At 21.6% G+C, this 22,731-nt stretch overlaps 2 protein-coding genes across 5 annotated transcripts; both read left to right on the forward strand.

The window, feature by feature from the left end:
• On the forward strand, positions 1-9,044 carry LOC127281677 (E3 ubiquitin-protein ligase Iruka). Of its 4 annotated transcripts, none has more exons than XM_051305524.1 (8): positions 1-178; positions 2,993-3,121; positions 4,064-4,230; positions 5,831-5,953; positions 6,707-6,867; positions 7,143-7,258; positions 7,693-7,790; positions 8,330-9,044. In XM_051305524.1, the coding sequence occupies exons 1-8, from the start codon at positions 95-97 to the stop codon at positions 8,415-8,417; spliced, it is 966 nt and encodes a 321-aa protein (XP_051161481.1). In that variant the 5' UTR covers positions 1-94; the 3' UTR covers positions 8,418-9,044. The 4 variants fall into 4 exon arrangements, with proteins under 4 accessions (XP_051161481.1, XP_051161479.1, XP_051161480.1 ...); XM_051305522.1 differs by having other exon boundaries at positions 2-178; positions 4,064-4,254; XM_051305523.1 differs by having other exon boundaries at positions 2-178; positions 6,695-6,867.
• A 3,512-nt stretch (positions 9,045-12,556) lies between these two features.
• On the forward strand, positions 12,557-22,513 carry LOC127281678 (probable WRKY transcription factor protein 1). The gene is made up of 4 exons (XM_051305525.1): positions 12,557-12,743; positions 15,363-16,487; positions 16,647-18,605; positions 22,041-22,513. Exons 2-4 carry the CDS (start codon positions 15,492-15,494, stop codon positions 22,125-22,127), a joined length of 3,042 nt encoding a protein of 1,013 aa, XP_051161482.1. The 5' UTR covers positions 12,557-12,743; positions 15,363-15,491; the 3' UTR covers positions 22,128-22,513.
• The last annotated feature ends 218 nt before the right edge of the window (positions 22,514-22,731 follow it).

Consider the following 22,731-nt stretch of genomic DNA (forward strand, 5'->3'; position numbering starts at 1 on the left):
TATGATCGACCGTGAATGTGATCGTCGTGTGGAGTGCGCGTGAAAAGAGTGACACCACCAGGAAAAGAGAGAAGGATACAGGACACCGTAAAACATGGCTGAAGCCGTTGTTGAGAATCCTCTGCTAACACGATTTTTTTGTCATGAGTGTAATTCCGAAGTGGATAATTTACTACCCGTGAGTAATTAATAAATTTTATTCTCTCTAACCTAATTGTTATCAATTTCCAATTAATTGCGCTGTTCATTCGTCTATATTTTATAAATTGACATTTGAAACCCACGTATGATTCAGACACTACAACCATTTTTTTCCCCCTCTCGTTAGAGAATTCTCCAGCTTCAATTGATGATGGTATATGATGACCATTTTCAGTGAAATGTTATATTATTAGAAAAAAAAAAAAAATACAAAATCATTAACCTTTGTTTTGAAGACATTTACCATTTTTATCGTCATATTGAAAATCAATGATGGCAGCTCATTCACCAAAACGTATTTCCGTATTTCCCACCATCAATATATATATATATATATATAAAGTGTCATAACATTAACGATTTTTTTTCGGCTTTTATTACTTTTAACAATAAACTATTATATTATTTACAAAGAAAGAAATTTATCATTTTATTCTACAATTGAAAATTCATTACTTTTTTCACCTAGTTTTTGATAGTATTTTAGAATTCATTATGACACACAGGTCATTGTATTTATGTGTGCATTATTTCCTTATATATATATATAGAACAAGTATTTTTATACATTTGATAAGAAACTTTTATTTGGAATTATGAAATCTTCTAGAATAGTCAAACTTTTGTTTTATTAATAAGAATATTTCCATCAGTTTAAGTGATTATATTTTTTTTTTATTTTACTATTTAATGGAAAATTCAAATTGAATTTTTATGTAAAAATAATTTAAAAAAAAAAATTTATAAATATCAATATATTTATAAATTAAATGTTTGCAGGATAAAAAATAAACAACAAAGTATCAATAAAATTTTCTTAACATTTCCTTTAAATAATTAAGATGACGATATATAATGATTAAATGATTAATTGAAAATATTATTTCCTTGAAAATTAAATTTATTAATAAATTCAATTGCAAAATTCAGAAAATGGTTTAATATTAAAATTTTGCAAAATTTTGCTAGGAAAAAAATTTGAACTCTTTAAGAAAAAATTGTTCTGTATAATATTCAGGTAATATTATCGTGTAATATTGAATTAATATTGCGTAAGTTTTCAATATTACAATCTATTTTCATTTAAATTTTAAATTCAATATTTTCTCTGCGAATATTTTTAAGAAACTGAAGTTAACCAACGTTGATTCAAGGAAAAAATAAAATTTTGAGGATTCTAATTGCCATCAATAAAATTTGATTATTTTCAACCCTCTGAAACATGAAATGAAAAAAAAAACAATATTTATCATTGTTTTGTCACGGATTTTCCGAAAATTTCGAAATTTCAAGTAATTTTGTTATTTCCTCGACTCGGAAGCAAATTTTCTCGTTTGATAATTATTATTTATTTTAAATGCTAGAAGCCTTTTAAAAAACAGAAAAATTGCTTCCAAGTCAGGGAAAGCAGTGATTTTGATTTTTTTTTGTCACGGATTTTCCGAAAATCTCAAAAATTTCAAGTAAATTATTATTTCCCAGCCTCGGAAGCAATTTTTCTTGTTTGATACTTATTTGTTTCAATGCTAGAAGCATATTAAAAAACAAGAAAATTCCTTCCAAGTCGGGGAAAGCAGTGATTTTGATTTTTTTTTGTCACGGATTTTCCGAAAATCTCAAAATTTCAAGTAAATTGCTATTTCCTCGCCTCGGAAGCAATTCTTTGCGTTTGGTAAACGAAGCTGAAGTACGCAACGTTTATGATAAACGATTTTTAAAGAAATAATTTTTTAAAATGAAAAATTTTATAATTTTTTGCCTAAAAAATATTTTTTGTAGTTTTCATTAATCAACAATTATAAAAAAAAATTTTTTAGGCAAAAAATTATAGAATTTTTCATTTGAAAAAATTATTTCTTTAAAAATCGTTTATCATAAACGTTACGTACTTCAGCTTCGTTTTGGTAATTATTTATTTCAATGCTAGAAGCATTTTTAAAAACAGAAAAATTGCTTCCAAGTCGGGGAAAACAGTGATTTTGACTTTTTTCTCACAGATTTTCCTAAAATCCCGAAATTTCAAAAAAATTTCTATTTCCCCGACTTGGAAGCAAAATTTTTTTTTTTCTTTTAAAGGCTTCTAGCATTGAAATAAATAATTATCAAACAAGAAAAATAGCTTCCGAGGCGAGGAAATAGCAATTTAGTTGAAATTTTTGGAAAATCCGTGACAAAAAATTCAAAATCACTGCTTTCCCCGACTTGGAAGCAATTTTTCTGTTTTTTAAAAGGCTTCTAGCATTGAAATAAATAATTATCAAACAAGAAAAATTGCTTCCGAGGCGGGGAAATAATAATTTTCTTGAAATTTCGGGATTTTTGAAAAATCCGTGACAAAACAATGATAAATATTGTTTTCCCCGCTTCAGAAGCAATTTTTCTGTTTTTTAAAATGCTTTTAGCATTGAAACAAATAATTATAAAACGAGAAAAATTGCTTCCTAGTCGAGGAAATATCAAAATTACTTGAAATTTCGAAATTTACGGAAAATCCTGAACAAAACAATGATAAATATTTTTTTTTTTATTTTAAGTTTCAGAGGGTTGAAAATAATCAAATTTTATTGATGGAAATTAGAATCCTTAAATTTTATTTTTTCGTTGAATCAACGTTGGTAACTTCAGTTTCATTTATTTTAATACTGTATTTTTAATAATTTTTATTTTCTTTTAACTACATCTTCCTCGAGTTATATGTACAAGTGACCTACATTTACATAGTTACATTAATTTTAATGTATATTCATTTAATTTGTGTCAATAAAAAAAAACCCATTTTTTTTATCAACAGAATTATACGTGTCCTATGTGCACTGGTGGATTTATCGAGGAATTAGAAAATGGAGGGAACAACAACAGTTCAAGTATGGACCTCGGTAGTGAGGATGCCGATATTGATGTCGATATAAGAGGAATGACTGTAATTAAAAAATTTTATTTAAATAATTTGTAGAAAGAATTTTTTTTTTTTGCAATTTTTTCATATTTCACATCGGAAAAAAAAGATTCTGCAAAACCTAATTTTTCCACATTTCAGGCTACGAAATTTATAAATTAAAATCTTTCAATCAAAAAAAAAAAATTTACTGAAATTCTGAATAACATGCAATAAATTTCCACAAATCAGATTCAAAAACAGGATTGCCATGGTCAGGGAAAACTTGGAATTGTTTGTACCTTAAAATTTACATAATCCGATGGAGAAAATTTCATTCTAATAAATTAACAATTTTCTTTGAGAAAAAATTTTTTTTTTTAAATGGCTATTTTTTTAGCCTCCTGGTATTAAACTACCAAGTTTTATTTAAATTCGTTAGCTTACTCCAAATTGCGATTTTAAAAAACTTCTGAATTGACTACAATAAAAGAATAATATAATAATATAATACAATAAAAGAAATATATAAAATTAAAAAACAATTATTTTCATAAAATATTGTTAATTTTCGTAGATATTTGTAGATTTATTCATACAAGAAAAAATAAACCTTGAAAAATTAGGAAATAACCGGGAAATGACCGGGAATTTTGTTGAACGAAATTAGTAGACACTCTGAATAAAAAAGTAATAATAATTTATAAAGTTATTTTAAAAAAAAAGTTGTCTAAAAGAAACAATTTATAGAAAATTTGTTGAATAAAATAATAATTAAAAGAAAAGAAAATTTTTGAATCAGAAAAATTCTCAAAATTTGAATTCATAAAAATTGAAAAAAAAGTCTTACTCAAAAATAAGTTTCCAAAAATTATTAATTTTTTTTTTTTTCTACGTAAAGTACGTAGTAATTTTTTGAATGTCGAAAACACTTCGTGACCTGAAATATTGAGATTTGTCAATGAAAAGATATGAATTTTTAAATAGCTTCCGGGATTTCTTGACGATCAAGATCAAGATGAATTGCAATCAGCGGGTCTTTCACTTATTACCAATCAGGGGCCAATCAGTACAGGAAGTAGGGCCATTAGGCGGAGACCCTATCAAACACGATTGTCTGGCGAATTACGTTCTTCTGGAGTTCACGGTAGCAGGTATCATCGTAGTAATCTATCTCGGTAATCATTATTTTTTATTATTTTCATGTAAATTTAGAGCGGCGTTTAAAAAAAGAAAAAAAAACGAAAAATATTTTTCACTGATCCAGGCCTTGGATTATATACGACTTTTTTCGACTTATTTTAATAGAATGCGACTTTTTAGACTTTTTTTTTTACATTTATTATGAAATTTTTAAACAAAAATATGTTTTTTTTTTTAGTATACAATGCAGATCTTCTTTATTTCAATTATTTAAACAATTTTTAACTAAAATTCTTCACTAAATTAATTATTTTTAATAATTTTAATGAAATTCTTCAAAAATTCAATTATCTTAAACTATATTTCAATTAAAATTTTTATGAAATTTAATAATTGTTTATAATTTCAAAAAAAAAATTAGCAAATAAAATTACCAAAAATTATTAATTCAAAATCACTTGAAATTTAATTATTTACAAAAATTTCAATTATTTTTAATGATTTTTATAATATTCTTCGAAAATTCAACTATCTGCAACCATTTTTCACTTAAATAGTTTTCAAATTATTATATTTTTGTCTACAATTTCTAATAAATCTTTTAGTAACAGAAATCATCAAAAATTTTAAATTAAAAATCACTCGAGTTTCAATTAATTTCAAAAATCTAAATTTTAAATCTTTGAAAATTCAATTACTTTTAAAAAATGTTATCTAAAATTTTTGATAAATTCAATTCAACTTTAACTCAACTTCCAAAATTATTATTATTTAAAAAAAAAAAAATTTTATTTAAAAATCTGTAAAACTTGATTAAGTATTGCCTTGAAATTTAAACAAATTGCTCAAATCAAACTTCAAATAATTTTAAAAATTGAACATTTGGAATTTTTTTTTTTTTGTTAATTTTTATCAATTTTAATTTTAATCAAAAATCAACTCAAGTTCATTTACTTTAAAAAAATATTATCTAAAATTATAGGTATATTTAATCAATTATTTTCAATTCTGTAAAATTTAATTATTGTTTGAAATTCAATTATTTCTGAAAATTTCAACTGTAAACTCCTCCAAAATTTAATTATTTTTAATAATTTTTATTAATATATTCTTCAAAAATTCAATTATTTAAAAAAATTTCAAAATTTCAAAATTGAATTGTTGTCAGAAATTTTTTTTTACCACTAAAACTAAAAAAAGTATGTAAAAATGTTAAATACGAATAAATTGCTTAAATCAGACTTCAAAAAAATTTTAAACTGAAACTTTAAGATTTTTTTTGAGAAATTTGTTCTCCTTTAAAATTTTGATAATTTGTCTTATTTCGATTCTGAAATATTCGAAATAAATTTTCTTGATAATATTTAAAAATAATAAATTAGGAATTAATAAAATGAATTTAATATCTAATATCATTAGTTATTTAAAGTAAAATATTTATTAACTAATTAAATTTAATAAAAAAAAAAAAATCGACTTATTCGACTTTTTTGGAATGTAAATCGACTAAAACTACTTTTTTGCGCTCTAAAGTCGTTCCCGAGGCCTGTTGATCAGAATAAATAAAATTCTAATTTTTGAAAATTTTTTTCTTTTCTTTTCGTTTAACAGTAATCGAGGTCGACATCAAGATACACCAATGACAATTGATAATTTACTTCACGATTTCATCTTTAACTTATCTGGCGTTGGATTTGGTGCACCGTCTCAACAAGGTGCAGCAATTCCTCCCATGTATGTATCTCTTTTTTTTCAACATGAAAGTTTGTTTGTTTGTTTTTTTTAAGGACTCAGGGTTGCTACGCTTTTTCAAAAAATTTTAAATTCAAAAATTGAAGGAGTGTGAAAAAAATTAAAAAGTAGAGAAAATTTTTTATTTTAAGAAATGAAAACGAAATGATAAGTAATGAAAATTGCAAAAGCAAAAAGAATTCCTAAAATTATCAAATTTTACTTCCAATTTCTTCTTTTCTAAAATGAATTTCGATTATTCTAAAATTTTCCATTTTCTTTTCATTTTAAAAATTTTCATATCTTAAATCCATTTTTCGCCTCAATTTCTCCTTTATTTGGAATTCCGAAAATTTCTATTTAAAAATTTTTCTAAAAAAAGGAATTTGGAAAGAAAATGATGAATATTTTAAAAACATTGTTTTTAATTTGCAAGATTATTATAAACATAACTTATGTTTGATTTAAAATTCTGGAATTTATTGAAAAAAAAAATTGAATTATATATTTTTTGAAAAAAACAAAAAAATGATTTGTAAAATTGAAATTTTGAAACCGATCAACCTTTTTCTTGAATAACCAGGTTTTAATCTATGTAATGACATGTTTGGGTATATTTATTACGGTTTTTTTTTTTTTTTTTTATATATGAATACTAAAAATTTTGATTTCGTGTACAATGATAAATTTTTAATTTAAAAATTTCTCGTTCAGTTTAAAACATTTATTTTTAAAATAATATAGATTCAATCTTAGACTGCTGATAGGCAATCCGGGTGATTATGTATGGGGTCGTGAAGGTTTAGATGCAATTGTAACACAATTATTGAATCAAATGGATTGCACTGGACCACCACCATTATCTAAAAAACAAATCGATGAAATCCCAACGACAGAAGTATCTCAAAGTCAAGTTGGTAAGTTTTTCAAGTTAATTTTCTCTTTTCTTTACTTGTTTTTATTTAATTTATCTTATTTAAATTAAATAATATAGGCATTTATTTATTAAATATCAATTTATTATTATATTTATTATATAAATATTTGTTAATGTTAATATTTTAAGATAAATATTTTTTAATTGAATATTAATATCTATTTATAATAAATTAAATATTAATAAACTAGGTATTTATTTCAAAAATTAAAATATTTTTTCTAACAAAAAAAAAAATATTTTTCTTCATTTTAGATAGCAAATTACAGTGTTCCGTTTGCTGGGAAGATTTTAAGCTTTCTGAACCAGTGAGGCAACTACCTTGTCAACACGTTTATCATGAACCATGCATTGTTCCCTGGTTGGAATTGGTAAATATTAACAATTAATATTTGCAAAAATATTTTATGCATTGTTTTTTTTTTTTTTTTTTATTTTTTAATTATAATTGAACAGCATTTTCATAAAATCAAAGTATGAATTTTATTTACAAGATACAGACGGGCATAAAAAAGTCTCTTTAATGATAAATAATGAAAATTAATAGAAAATTATTTCTTTTATAAATTTTAAAAATTGTTATAAATATATTTTTTTTAAATTTATATTATAAAAATTTTTTAATTAAATTAAATTTAAAATTTAAAGTCACAATTAGTAAAACCAATAAGAGCTATAAAACAAGATAAATGATGAAAACGATGATATGTGGATTAATTTTAATTTAAATTCGATTTATTTATTAAATTTATTTTTTTAAACAAATTTGAAATTTTTATTGCAAATGAAATGAATTTTTTTTCAGCATGGAACATGTCCAATCTGTAGACAAAGTTTGGGAGAACAAAATACTGCTGAAGCTAATCAAGATACAGTTGGACCAAGTTTAGCAGCTTTGTTCAGGTAATTTTTTTTTTTTTAAATGTATTCATGTTTTGGTTTTTTATTTTATAATCACATCTGTTTTTTCAGTATATTTTACAAATATTTAAGAAAAATTTTTACAACATTTTTTTTAAATTGTCTTCATTTGTCATAATTATTTTAGAGCCGAATTTTTATTTATTCGAATTAGTATTTTGCAGAATTTTCATTAAAACGATTTTCTACATTATAGAATTTTTATATAACCGAAAATTCACTTCATACAATTTTTATTTGTGAGAATTTTCATTTAACATAATAGGCATTTTAAAGAATTTTTATTGGCTAGAATTTCATTGCATAGAACTATTTTAAGTAAACTATTTATTAACTAGTTAAATGTAGTTAAAATAAAAAAAAATCAATTTTTTTTTTTGGGAATAAAAAAAAAATTTATTTTAGATCCTAAATAATCAAAGACAAAAAAAAATAAACACTTGTAAATTGTTAAAATCAAAAAAAAAAATAATCCTTTTTTAAAAAAATATTAAACACTTGCAAAAAATATATTATTTCAGAGCCGCTAATGAATCCAATACCAGCAGGTCACCCTCTACGTCGTCAACGGACAGCAACGTAAGGAACGATTCTTCTAATGAAATTTGAAAACAATTAGCTCACTCATAAATCAACATCTCCTTTCAACCCTCCCCCAAACATGTAGTTGTAACATATTCATCCTTTTTTTCACATTGCCCCCCTTTCCTCTCCCCCCATACAAAGGCTTTGCAACTCTTTATACAATAATTCCAACATTACGTATCCCTTTTTAATGTAAAGTCTCAAATTTTTCAGAAAAAGAACAAAAAAAAAAAAATGGAAATATAAAACTTGAAAAATTCTCTACTTCAGCGATGAAGTATATAATTTTTTTTTCTTTTAAAGAAAGATACGTGACTGAAATTTCAATAATTGAAAAAAAAGTTTCATTATAAAAAAAAATTTATGTTTCTTTTTAGTAAGTTTTATTTATTTTTTTTTTTTCTTTACGTTTTCTATTTTTTGTTTTTTTTTTTTTTTTACATAATCTGTAAAATTGATCGTGAAACATATTTTTGTTTACGATGAATTATATTTATTTGGTCCCCCTCTACCCTCCTTAAGAATGATTAAATATATTTAAGAAAATAGCAATTTTTCAACTAAAATATAAAAATGAAGTAGTTTATTGAAAAATTAAAGACATTTTCTGTAAATTAAATTTTTTAAATATATTTCTTTTTCTTTTAACAATTTTTTTGTTGTTTTTTTTTTTTTTTAATTCAATTTTTATTTTTTATTTTTAAATAAATGGGAAAATTTTTGTTTTTGATTGATAAAAGTTTTTTTTTTCACTGTCATATTTAAATGTTTTAACATTTAAATAAATCGATAATGAAAACAAAAGGATGAGACCAATATTCCATTATTAGTCAATCTGTTTATTCACATGTTTGAAGGTTATTTTTTGCAGCACCTGTACCAATAAATAAATAAATAAATAAAAATATTTATTTATTTATTTATTTTATCAACATAGACCATCACTCGCTTTGCCAACAGTTAGAATCATCAAACAGATTACTTTTTTCATATGGAAAAAAAAATATAAGGAAACGAATGATAAAATAATAACTTTGATAATGAAATAAAAATTCGAAAAAAATATGAGTAACGGATAGTGTTTTTAAAAAAAAAAACATGAAAAGATTATTATTATTATTATTTTTATTGTCTTTTTACAATTGTTTTTTCTTCAATTTGTACAATATCACACAGCTGTGTAAATTTTAGAATTTTTTAGCAACACTTATTTTGTAATTGTATAATTTTTTATACATATTACAAACAAATGAGAAATTTAATACAAATTATTGTTGTAATGTAATTTAGAAAATCATCATTAGAAAATAATTTATCGTTTCTGTAAATGAATTTTTGCTATAATAATTTCAATGTGATCCTTTAAAGGAAAACAAAAAGTGTATAAAACTCCAGTCAGTATAAAGTTAATGAAAGTTTTTGCAACGATTAAATAAATATATAGATATATATAGATATTGTCATAGAAAGAAATTTCTCTCTAGTTGAAGAAAAAAAAAATGTGGAGAAATTTTTTAAAATTCAGAGAATATTTTATTCAATGATTATTATTATTATTAATAATATTAATAATAACTGATGGCAAATGTTAAGGACAGGTTTGACAAGTAGCGATTTAATTTTATTTATATATATATAAATATATTATATTCTCGTACACATTTGTACAGTGCTATTAATTATATAATTAAGTTTTACATGCAACATTGAATTTTTTTTTTTTTTTTTTTAAATAAAATCAATATTGGAAAGACAAAGCATAAAATAATAAATTGAAAAGCGAGTTTGTAAATGCTATGGGAATTTAATTAAATGTAGATAAAGAAAATGAATAAATTATTTCAATTCATCGGAAATTGTTTATCGATGAATTGAGAAAGTTAGATTAATTATTATTAATTTAATTAAATTGTTTCTGTATCACCAGTGATGGACGAATTGTAATTAAATTTTTTAATGATAATTCTCTTTTTTTTCATATTCAAATTTTTTTTTGTATTACAAACGTTTTATAAAAAATAATTTATTTATTTTTATTTTAAAAAACTATTTATAGTGCATGACAAAATTACTTTTTTTACTATAAAATTATTTTTTCTACAAAAATTACTTTTTCATCATATAAAAATACTTTCTGTCACAAAATTAATTTTTTAACTACAAAATTACATTTTTTTTTATTCAATAATACTTTTAAACAATTTTTGGTACAAAATTACTTTTTCATTTCAAAAATATTTTCAATATTACAAAAATTTTTAGTACAAAAGTACTTTTTGTTACAAAAAAATTATATTTTACATTCAATACTAGTTTTTTTTTTGGTAAAAAAAAATAATTTTTTAGTGGAAAAATACTATTTGCTATTACAAAATTACTTTTTAGAAGAAAAATACCTTTTCTTAGTAAAAAAAATTAGTTTTTTACTACAAAATTTAATTTTTTATTCAAACTTTTACTACAAAAACACTTTTTGTTATACAAAATGAGTATTTATAGTTCAAAAATACTTTTTGTTATTATAAAATTATATTTTTTATCCAAGAATATTTTTTTGTTGCCACAAATTCATTTTTTTATTAGAAAATACTTTTTGTTACATTTTTAATTCAATAATATATTTTTTTTTACCACAAAAATACTTTTTGATACTGTAAAATTACTTTTTTTTAAGTACAAAATTACTTTTTTACTACCAAATTATATTTTTTATTTGATATCTTTTTTTACTACAAAATTACTTTTTTATACAAAAATACTTTTTGTTACTATAAAATTACCTTTTTTAAGTACAAAATTACTATTTTACTACAAAATTACATTTTTTATTCAATAATATTTTTTTGTTACTACAAAATTAATTATACAAAATTACTTTTTTATACAAAAATACTTTTTGTTACTATAAAATTACTTTTTTAAGTACAAAATTACTATTTTACTTCAAAATTACTTCAAAATGTTTTATTCAATAATATTTTTTTCTTACAAAATTACTTTTTATTATAAAAATAATTTTGTTACTATAAAATTACTTTTTTAAGTACAAAATTACTTTTTTACTACAAAATTACTTTTTAGTTCAAAAATACGTTTTGTAATACAAAAATTACTTTTTAGTTCAAAAATACGTTTTGTAATACAAAATTACTATAATGACTTTTTGTTGTAAAAAAAATTGATCTATTTTGCAAATTTAATCGTGTTTATTAATATTTAAGGCACATATATTTGTTAATTAAAATTGATATAATCTATTTTTTTATTATGAATTTTGATGATAAGTCCATCGCTGCATTCTAATTAAATATTATTGTTATCCCAATTTATTGTAAATTATATGTGTACACGAAAAATTTGTTGTTCAAATTGGATGAAAAAATAAGTCACTCGTATTCTTAAGTAATATTTTTTTTTTTTTGTTATCCATTGCATTGTTTGAAGAAATAGTTATTTTTTTTTTATTGATAATATTTATAGTTTAATTTTAAACAACGAAATTGCATATATGCTTCGTTATAAAAAGCAGAGATTCTTCTATGTCTATATTTTTAAATTCAATTGGTAAAAATCACGTGATATTAATGAATTCAGTTTTCTTATTATTATTATTATTATGTAATTATTTATTTTTATTGTGGGAATTTAAAACGCACACTTTATATTATTCTATAGATATAATTATTTTATTTCTTAATCACGTGTTTTAATTGAGAGAGAGAAAAAAAAATACAATAATATTTATATTATTGATATTTTTCACTTTAATTGGACATGAAGCTTTTCAGTCAAATTTATGTATAAATTAGATTATTGATATACATTTAAAAAATAATAAATATATTTATTCCCAATTTTTTGAAATTTCATTATTATTTTTCATGAGTTATTTATAATTATTAAATATTTACAAATTACGTATTGTCTGCGTAGACTACTAAAAAATTAAATAAAAAAAAAATATTTACTAAACAACAAAAAAAAATTATAGTTATTAATCAACAATGTTAATTACTATTTATTTATGAAAACTAGTTTAAATTTGTTTTAAATTTTCCCGCCCTTTGACGTTGGATTTATACGCCACCTGTACACACGCTTTGGAACTAAAGTCTGACAAGACGAAACGTGTCTTTTTAAAGTGAAATTAGTTGAATAGAAATTGAAAGAAGAGTCGTTAAAGAGCTTTTTTTTTGTGTATTAGAGAAAAATAATTCGTCACATTTATAATTGTGTATTAATTGCATTATATCGTGTAAATATAGTGAATTTAATTGTTTTTGATATTGTTGGACTTTATATTTTTCATCAGAAACTGATTGCTGTTGCAGGCTAACAGATAAAATAGTGGTAAGTAAATATAGTTTTCATCATATGTTTAAAAACTCACAAAGGGACTGTTGTGCGTCCCTTTTAAATTTCAATCCTCGCCCTCGTGCCTGTTGCGCATGAAATTTTTTTTTTTTTCATTTCAAAATTTTAACAGTTAATTAAATTTTAATATCTGTTTATGTTACAATTTGCAAAAATAATTTTTATTTTATTCACAAAATTCACAATATATATATCGATTTTTGGTTAAATTTGTTAAATTTCAAAATATTATTTTTAGGTTAAAATTAGTCATTTGTTTAAGATTTTTAATTTTTGTTTTAATTTAAAATGAAAATAAACATATATTGGAAAATTAAATTATTCTCGGATATAATTTGATTGCCCTTGAATTATTTATTTTTACCACTTTTAATTTTCGTTTTATTATTATTTTTTTTTTTGTATTATGAACAAATTTTCCAATTTACTAATTTCTTTCACTTTATTTAATTGATTTTAATTGATTTTTAATTAATTTAATTTCTTTTTAATTATAAAAAAATTAATTATTTTTATTTCTTTTTAATATGCGCCTGAAGTTCCCGACGTTTAAGTGAACGGGATTTTTTGTTTTTGGTCCATAAATTTATTAAAAATTATTACAGGGATAAAAAATGTTTAAACAAAATAGGTTTTTTTTAGTATAAAATGCAAATCTTCTTTATTTCAATTTTTCAAAAAAATTTTAACTAAAATTCATCACTAAATTAATTATTTTTAATAATTTTAATGAAATTCTTTACAAATTCAATTATCTTAAATTATATTTTAATTAAAATTTTTATGAAATTTAATAATTGTTTATAATTTTTTAAAAAATTAAAGAATAAAATTAGCAAAAAATTTTAATTCAAAATCATTTGAAATTTCAATTATTTTTTAAGATTTTTATAATATTTTTCGAAAATTCAATTAACTGAAAGTAATTTTCAATTAAAAACTTTTGGAATTCAATTTTTTTTATAAGAATTTAAAAAAAAAAATTCATCAACGGAAATCAATAAAAAATTTCTCTTATTATAATTATTGTCTGAAATTTAACATAATCTTTTGAAATTCAATTATTTTTAAATTTTCCATTAAAAATCAACTAAAATTCAATTATTTTCAAAAACTTCAATTGAAACTCAATTATTTTCAAAATCAACTAAATTCAATTATTTTCCCAAATTTCAACTAAAATTCAATTATTTTCAAAATTTTGAATTCAAAATCAACTAAAATTCAATTATTATCTAAAATTTCAATTAAAAATTATTATCAAAATTTTTAATCCAAAATTTCAACTAAAATACAATTATTTTTCAAAATTTTAATTCAAAATCAACTAAAATTCAATTATTATCCAAAATTTCAATTAAAAATTAATTATTATCAAAATTTAGGAGCGAAAGTTTTGAACGTTCAGATGAACGAAATTTTTTTTGCAACTTCTTTACGTACGAATTTTATTACAAAATATAGTTTTAAATATTTAAAAAAATTATTAATTTAATAATAGTTTAATTTACTGTTATATTTTACATTGCTATCATAATTTTTAATAATTTATAAATTGAAAGAAATATTTCGTTCATTTGAACGTTCAAAACTTTTCGCTAATCAAAATTTTCAATTCAAAATCAAATTAAATTTAATTATTTTCCAAAATTTCAATTTAAAACCAATTAAAATTCAATTATTTTTCCAAAATTTTACTTAAAAATTAACTAAAATTCAATTATATTACAAAATTTCAATTGAAATTCAATTATTTCAAATTTTTCAATTCAAAATCAACTAAAATTTAATTATTTCTAAAATTTTCCATCTAAAATTTTTTGAAATTTAATAATTTCAATTATAAACATTTATTAACTAATTAAATTTTGTTTGAATAAAAAAAAAATCGACTTTTTTTGGAATATAAATCGATTAAAACAACTTTTTTTGTGCCTTAAAGTCGATCCGAGGGCTGTAAAGAAAGAAATATTTTATTATAAAATGCACATATTTTTAGTCGAATTCTCTTTAACGACCATTTTTTCTTTAGATTTTATTAACGTTTATGATAAACGATTTTTAAAGAAATAATTTTTTAAAATGAAAAATTCTGTAATTTTTTGCCTAAAAAATATTTTTTTTTATAATTTGTTAATTAATGAAAACTATAAGATATATTTTTTAAACGAAAAGATTATAGAATTTTTCATTTTAAAAAAATATTTCTTTAAAAATCGTTTATCATAAACGTTTGCGTACTTCAGCTTCGTTTTTATGACCGATTTTTTTAAAATGATAATTTGAAGAAATTTGATGTGCCAAAAATTTTGAACGTTCAAATTAAGAAAATTTTTTTCGTCAACTTCTTTCAAGTACGAATTTTATTACAAAATATTGTTTTAAATATCTAAAAAGAAGTTATTAATTATATTTGTTTAATTTACTGTTTTATTTTACATTGACATATTATAATTTTTAATAATTTATAAATTGAAAAAAAGTATTTTTGTTTATTAAAAACGTTCAGAACTTTTGGCTGCTGAAATTTGTCCCACTTTTTAATGAAAAATACAGAAATTGTAAATAATTGTTCTCTTTTTTTAAATTTTACAGATACCCGTGAATTATGGTAGAAAAAACAATTATCAGTCATTAGTGTATAAATTTTATTTTGTACATAATAAACAAAAAAAAAAATAAATAAAAGTCATTGATAAGATAAAAATCAAAAGGACAATAATAATGTACAATAATCAAAGTCTCGATGAGAGAATTCAGGGGAGTGTCTGTAGTAATGACAATTACGATTACAACACTAATGAAATAAGTGGAAATCGTTATTTCATGAAATGGAGTCCACAGGAAGATATGAAATTCTATTCAAAAAGTCGTTATGGTTCACCGAGAATGCTTAGTAAATCGGTGCCAAGAAAAAATAAAAATCTCGCACGATGTCGAATAAATCGTTCATTAAATTTTGACGCTGGATTAATGAAAAGTGATTTAAAATTTAAATCATCACCAAATACAAGTTTAGATAGTATTTGTTGTGACGATGAAAAACAATTATCGCGATCGGCAAAAATTATGAAGGCCTTAAATTTTGGTAGCTTTGGTAGTGGTGGTGGTGGTGGTATTGATGGTAGTCCAATTAGTACTATTGGCAAGAAAAAAGTTAATAAAACATTAAATTTTAACTTTAGTCCAAGTCCAAAACGATTGTCATATTATAATAATCGTAGTCCATGTAATATTGTACATTTAAATTTGAGTACATCGTCACCAAAAATTGGTAAATCATTGAATTTTGAAGCGAGTCCAGCCGAATCAAATATCAGTAGTATTTTAGGTACATCAATTGATTCTATTGATGAAAATCAAAATCAAACACCATCAGAACGACGTAGAAGTGTTAAAAAATCATTAAAATATCATAATCATCATACACCACAGAGAAAAACAAATAATCATCCATTTGACTTTATTGATAAATCACCATTATTACGCTCTGAATTGAGGGAAAAAATTGACAATATTATTAAAATATCGACGCCCAATAAGCAAACATTAAAGAAAACACATAAAAAATCACCGTTTATTAAGGAAATTTTTGTCAGTACACCGCGAAATTTATATAATGATTTTGATGATGTTGCATCATCGGGACCAAGAACGCCAAAAAATAGAATTCAATTGATTCCTCAAAGTATGAGTGCGATTAAGAAAAGTCACAAAAAGGTAATGTATTTTTTTTTTTTTTTTCTTATTAATTTTTCTCTAAATTCTATCAATAAAATATTTCAATTAAAAATTTTATGAAAGTCAATAATTTAAAAATTAAAACAAAAAAAAATAAAGCGACATTTTTCTAAATTTTTAAATTATTTTATTTTTCAGGAACGATTTCCTCGTCTAGCCGAGGCTGATGAGCAGCTCGCTGAAAAATTAGACATTTCAAACGAACAACGACCATTAACGCCGCCAATTGAAGAAACAACAAAAACTTCAATATTTGACGTCAATTCAATAAAACGATCTCACAAAAAAGATAAAAGTCAAAAATCACCTTTCAATCGTCAAGAGGATGAATCATTAGACGGATCAATTTTTTCTTATTCAGAAATTGATAATTTCTGCAATGATGATGATGATAATAATAAACAAAATTTCATTGACAAAAAACAAGAAAATTTGAAAATTTCCAAAAATACAATTCTCACACCAACAAAATTAAACTACGACAATGATTCAAATTCACAAGAAATTTCTAAAAAAAATGATGAAATTTCAATTTCACCCAAAAATGAAACACGACCTTCAACACCGATAAATCGTATTGATTTACTAGAACGTGTTATTGGAAGTTCAATAAAAAAATCACACAAAAAATTGAAAGACGAAAATAAAAAAAGAATTCTCGCAAAAAATCATGAGAATAGTGAATCAAAAATTGAAGCATCAACATCAAATACAGAACAACGATCGACAACACCGGAAAATATAAATTCAAGTCGTCTTCTTCTTCCAATGTTTAGTTCAGTGAAAAAATCACATAAAAAAGACAAGAGAAGTAAAATTTTATCAAATTTTGCGAGACGACAAAAAATATTTAGTTATGATCGTGAAAAAATTTCATCCACTTTTTCCACATCGACAAATTCAATTGTCGATGATGATAATGATGATGATGATGATGATGATGATGATGTTGATTTATTGAAAAATAATTCATACGACAATTTTGATAATCAATTATTATTATTAAAATCATCACCATCGCCACAAAAAAGAAAATTATCCAATTCCTCAAATCTTGAAGATGAATTTCATCCACTTTCAATGAATGATTCAAATTCTATTGATTATAAATCATCGAATGAGGAATTTCAAATTTTCACACCAATTAAGAAAAAAAAATCTGCACCCAATCGAAAATTCACTGACAATGAATTAAATAGTCAATTAAATCTTCCATTGAATCGTTGTGAAACGCCAATTATCGATCAAAGTGAAATAATTGATGATCAATTTATTATTATTACACCGGAGAAAAATGAATCATCGAAAAATAAAAAAGAAAAAATGAAAAAAAGAAAAATAAATCAACAAAAATTAACACCAAAAAGAAATGAAAAATCAGAGAAAAAAGTAACACCAAAAAATAATAAATCAGCATTGGAATTAATGGGAAATATTAATTCTGTCAAGAAATCACATAAAAAAGAAAAAAAAGGTAATCGTTATTCATTTAAAAATGAAACAATTGAAAATTTTCAAATAGAAACACCATTAAAGGAAATTAGTACCGATTTATTGAATGTATCAAATTTTTTAACACCAGAATCAAGTCTTCACAGTATAAATATAAATAATAGTAATAATAATAATAATAATAATAATAATAGTACCAGTGAAACAAGTTTTAAAAATATATCACAAATGGCAACGAAATTTTTACAAACCTATGAAGAATATGATGGTTCAAAACCATCAACAAGTTATGAAATTAATAATGATAAGGAAATTGTTGTGAAAAAAAAATCTAAGCCATTAATTACAACAACGCCACCGAATTTATTGAAAACAAAAAAATATCTTAAAAGTCAACAAAGTGAATCAATTAAAAAATCACATAAAAAGAAACGTGAGGAATTTAAAAACAGTTTAATTATTCAAGATCATGAATTGTCTGATGATGGTTCTATTTTTACTAAGGAAGATAGAATGGATGATGATGACTTTTCAACAGATCGTGCAATAAATAAAAAGAAAAATACAGGAACAATACCGAAGAAACTTAATCGCACTTCAATTGTTATTAATATGAATGAAAGTCATCTTTTCAATGAAAAAAAGGTATGTGGTTTTTTTTTTTAATTAATTAAACAAATTCTCTATTTTAAAATGTTAATTGAGATTTGAAAAATTGGTATAAATGTTTAGAAAAAAAAGTTTTCTATATTCCATAAAAATGTGATTGGTTGATTTTAAAAATCACGCCGAAATCGATTGTTTCGGACATTTGCAATTTCGGACAAATGAAAATTCTTATCAATTAGAAATTCTGTTAAATGATTTTTCGGTTAAGTAAAAATTCTATAGTATGAAAAATCGGTTATATGGAAATTATATCAAATAATAATTCGAACAAATGAAAATTCATCTGAAAGAATAAAATTCTATGCAATGAAATTTTACCCAATAAAAATTCTTTAAAATGCCTATTATGTTAAATGAAAATTCGAGCAAATAAAAATTCTGACAAATAAAAATTGGAACAAATAAAAATTCTGTGAAGTAAATTTTCGGTTATATAAAAATTCTGTAATATAGAAAATTGTTTGGATGAAAATTCTCCTAAATACTAATTCGAACAAATAAAAATTCGGCTCAAAAATAATTATGACAAAATTGAAATTTCATAAAATGAAAATTCTAACTAAATAATTTTTAGAACATATTCATGCGTACCTCTTTTTTTTTTACATTTTTTACAAAATTTTTAAATAAAATGCGTCTTTTTGAATATGCAATGCAAATCTTCTTCAAATCTTTTTTTATTTCAATTATTTAACAAATTTTTTAAATAAAATTCTTCTCTAAATTATTTTTAATAATTTTAATGAATTTCTTTACAAAATTCAATTATCTTAAACTAGTTTTCTATTTAAAATTTTATGAAATTCAATAATTGTTTAAAAATTAAAACAAACAATTAGCAAATAAAATTACCAAAAAATTTTCATTCAAAATCACTTGAAATTTAATTATTTTCAAAAATTTCAATTTAAAACCTAATTTAATTATCTTTAAAATTTTTTATCTAAAACATTCTGAAATTTAATTATTTTAAATTATCTGATGGCATTTTTCAAATTAAATTCTTTTGAAATTTTATTTTTGTCTGTAATTTACAATTATTTGATAAATTATTTTCGATTTTGTAAAATTTAATTATTATCTGAAATTTAAGAAAATTTTTTAAAATTCAATTATTTTTGAAAATTTCAACTATTTATTTTCAAATTCCAACTTCCAAACTTTAATTATTTTTTGAATAATTTTTATAATATTTTTCGATAATTCAATTATCTGAAACAGAGTTGCCACAAATATTTAATTTATTTTTTTCTCTGATTTTCAGAAAAAATTTTGTCTTTCTCTGACTTTGATAAAATATTTTTTTTTGTTTAAATTATGGAAAATTTTATTAAATTTCTTTATTTTTGCCAAAAGTTTCAATTTTGTTTAACAAATTTTAATCCTTTGATATTTTTCAAGTGTTTTTAATGAAAATCTATAACTTTTTCCTGATTTTCCTAAACAATTTTCTTCTAAGTTTTCTCTGAATTTCATGATTTTCTTTATCCGTGGCAATAATGTGAAAGCTTTTTTCAATTAAAAAGTTGTAAAATTCAATTTTTGTTGGTAATTTCTAATAAATTCTTCATCAACAGAAATAAACAAAAATTTCAATTAATAATCATTTGAAATTATTATTTTTGATGTATAGATAAGATTTATTTCATTGATATTACATTTATTGTGTTTTACATTTTTGTAATTAAAATCCGACAATATTCAAATACGCCTCTCACCCATTTGATTTAAGTTCTTCTATAATAATTCTAATTCTCCAAAAATCCTCGATGCTTTTTTTTGTTCTCCAAATTTGTCACCATTCTCTTGTCACTTTGCTCCCTTTTTTTTCCTCAACTACCCTACAATTGATCACGTGTTTTAATATTTACGCAAACTCTGTAGTTATTATTTTTAAAACCTTTTTTACCTTCTCTTTCTGCATTGCCATATTTTCATATTGCCCACGATTTCTTTAAACAAATCTTTAAATTCTTCCTTCTTCAAAAAATCTTCAATTCCCACTTGCGTTGTAATGATTTTATAATAATTACTCTAATTTCACTTTGAATTTACTTCTATATTTTTAATAACAAAACTTCACTGTAATTTATGTCCAAAGAAATTTAACTCCAAAAAACTTTAACCCCTGGTAGAAAATAAATTTTAAATTTTTGATTATTAAACTAAATTAAATTTCGTTTTTAAAAACAATTATGTATTCTCAATTTTTAATTTTAAATCAGTTACTGCCTTTAACTGATCTAATTTATACTTGTAATATAATTGGCAAGCAGCTAACAAACTACTAGTTATTAAAAATGTCACAATAATGTAAGCCATTTTTTTGTTCACTTTTTTTTTTCTCGAAATTTTTTTAACTGAAGTTATTGAGAAATAAGCAGCTTTTATATATACATATATGTTCTATTAATTAATTGCTTTCTATTGTCATTATTATAGGCAAATGACATTTAAATTGCAGTCTATTTAATATAGCAAACAAAAGATATTCTTAACTTACAATTGTTTCTTTAAATTCCTTTCAAAATTGATTACAATGAATTTTTATTTTATTTTGTAGTTAGAGTAAAATTGTAAGAGAATAACAACTACAATTAAATTAATTATGAATAATATACTATTATTCTTTTAATATTTCTATTTATATTAATAATAAATTGATAATAATTATTTATTATTGTCATTTTATTAATAGTAACGCATGAATAAGTTCTAAAAATCAAAAATATTAGAATTTTTATTTCATCGAATTTCATTAGATAGGATAATTACCATTGAGCTGAATTTTATTTGTTCGAATTATTATTTTGCAGAATTTTCATTAAAACGATTTTCTATATTACAGAATTTTTATATAACAGAAAATTCACTTCACAGAATTTTTATTTTACAAAATTTCTCTTTACCCAACTGTTTTTTTATTTTTTTAAATAATTCTAATTTAACCGAAATTCAGACAATAATTGAATTTAAAAGTATTTTGAATTGAAATTTTAGTAAATTAGAATAGTTGAAAATTATTAACAAAGTTTCAAACAGTAATTTAATTTTACAGAATTTTTAATTTAAAAAAATCTTTTATTTAATTGAATTTTTAAATAATTGGATAAAATTAATTGAAATTAATTAATTTAGCAAAGAATTTTAGATACAAATTTTAGAAATAATTGAATTTTGGAAGAGTACGAGTTAAGATTTTTATAAATAATTTGAATTTTTTGAGATTTTTAATTACAATTTTTGTTTTAAAATACTAAATATTTTATATAAATTTACGATTCCAAGTTCAAGGATTTAAAAATGGAAATTCTGTCATAATTTTTTTTATTCTGTTATTTTTAAAGTGCTAAAAAATTTTATTTAAAAAATGTTTAAATATTATATTATATAAATATATTTCTCGTTTAGGTACGATCAACTCGTCGTTCAAGTCGTCTCATTAGAAATATGTCAAATGATGGCTCGCTTTTTGGTTCCGATGAAGAAGGGCACTAAAATTCATCACTTTTAATGGAGAAAAAAAAATAATCAAGTCTGATTACAACTCAGTAAGAGAGTATAAAACTAAGACTTTTTTTTGGTAAATTAAAGATATCATCAATTTAAATGATTTCAAGGTAATCTTTTTTTAATCTTTTTCTTTTTTTTATTTTTACTTAAAAGAAAAAGAACTTATAATTTTTCATTATGTCTTTGAATAATAGTAATAAAAAAAAAAAGAATGATTTTAAATCGTTTCTGACATTTAAATCTCTAAAAGTAAAAATGAAAAAATTAATCTTAATTTAAAATAATATAATTTTAAACGAAAATTTCAATTAATAATAAAAAAGTATTTTGAAACACATTTTTTTAAAAATTATTATCTAACAAGAAAAAGTAAAATTTAAAAAAAATACCGTAAATAGAAGAATTCGTTCAAAAATAATAGTGCAAAAAAACAATTTAGTATTAAATTTTGTCTTTTATTTTTAATAGTATATTTTACTTTTAATTGTCATTGTTCAAATATTTGTAAAATTTTGTCCAAAAAAAAAAAAAATTAATTATAGAAGAAGACAACGCTTCTTTTTTTTATAAAATATTTGTTATTATTGAA

Source organism: Leptopilina boulardi, unplaced genomic scaffold (genome assembly GCF_019393585.1).
Source record: "Leptopilina boulardi isolate dan_hultmark-lab unplaced genomic scaffold, ZJU_Lbou_2.1 LbouV2_273, whole genome shotgun sequence".
Classification (NCBI taxonomy): Eukaryota; Metazoa; Arthropoda; class Insecta; order Hymenoptera; family Figitidae; genus Leptopilina; species Leptopilina boulardi.

What these genes read in the sequence shown, in the direction of transcription:
- LOC127281677 (XM_051305521.1), top strand. Translation starts at nt 95, where the DNA reads ATGGCTGAAGCCGTTGTTGAGAATCCTCTGCTAACACGATTTTTTTGT. An exon ending in GGTGCAGCAATTCCTCCCAT is followed by an intron (nt 5,954 to 6,694) that starts GTATGTATCTCT and finishes AAAATAATATAG; the next exon opens with ATTCAATCTTAGACTGCTGA. An exon ending in TTGTTCCCTGGTTGGAATTG is followed by an intron (nt 7,259 to 7,692) that starts GTAAATATTAAC and finishes ATTTTTTTTCAG; the next exon opens with CATGGAACATGTCCAATCTG.
- LOC127281678 (XM_051305525.1), top strand. Translation starts at nt 15,492, where the DNA reads ATGTACAATAATCAAAGTCTCGATGAGAGAATTCAGGGGAGTGTCTGT. An exon ending in TTAAGAAAAGTCACAAAAAG is followed by an intron (nt 16,488 to 16,646) that starts GTAATGTATTTT and finishes TTTATTTTTCAG; the next exon opens with GAACGATTTCCTCGTCTAGC. An exon ending in ATCTTTTCAATGAAAAAAAG is followed by an intron (nt 18,606 to 22,040) that starts GTATGTGGTTTT and finishes TTTCTCGTTTAG; the next exon opens with GTACGATCAACTCGTCGTTC.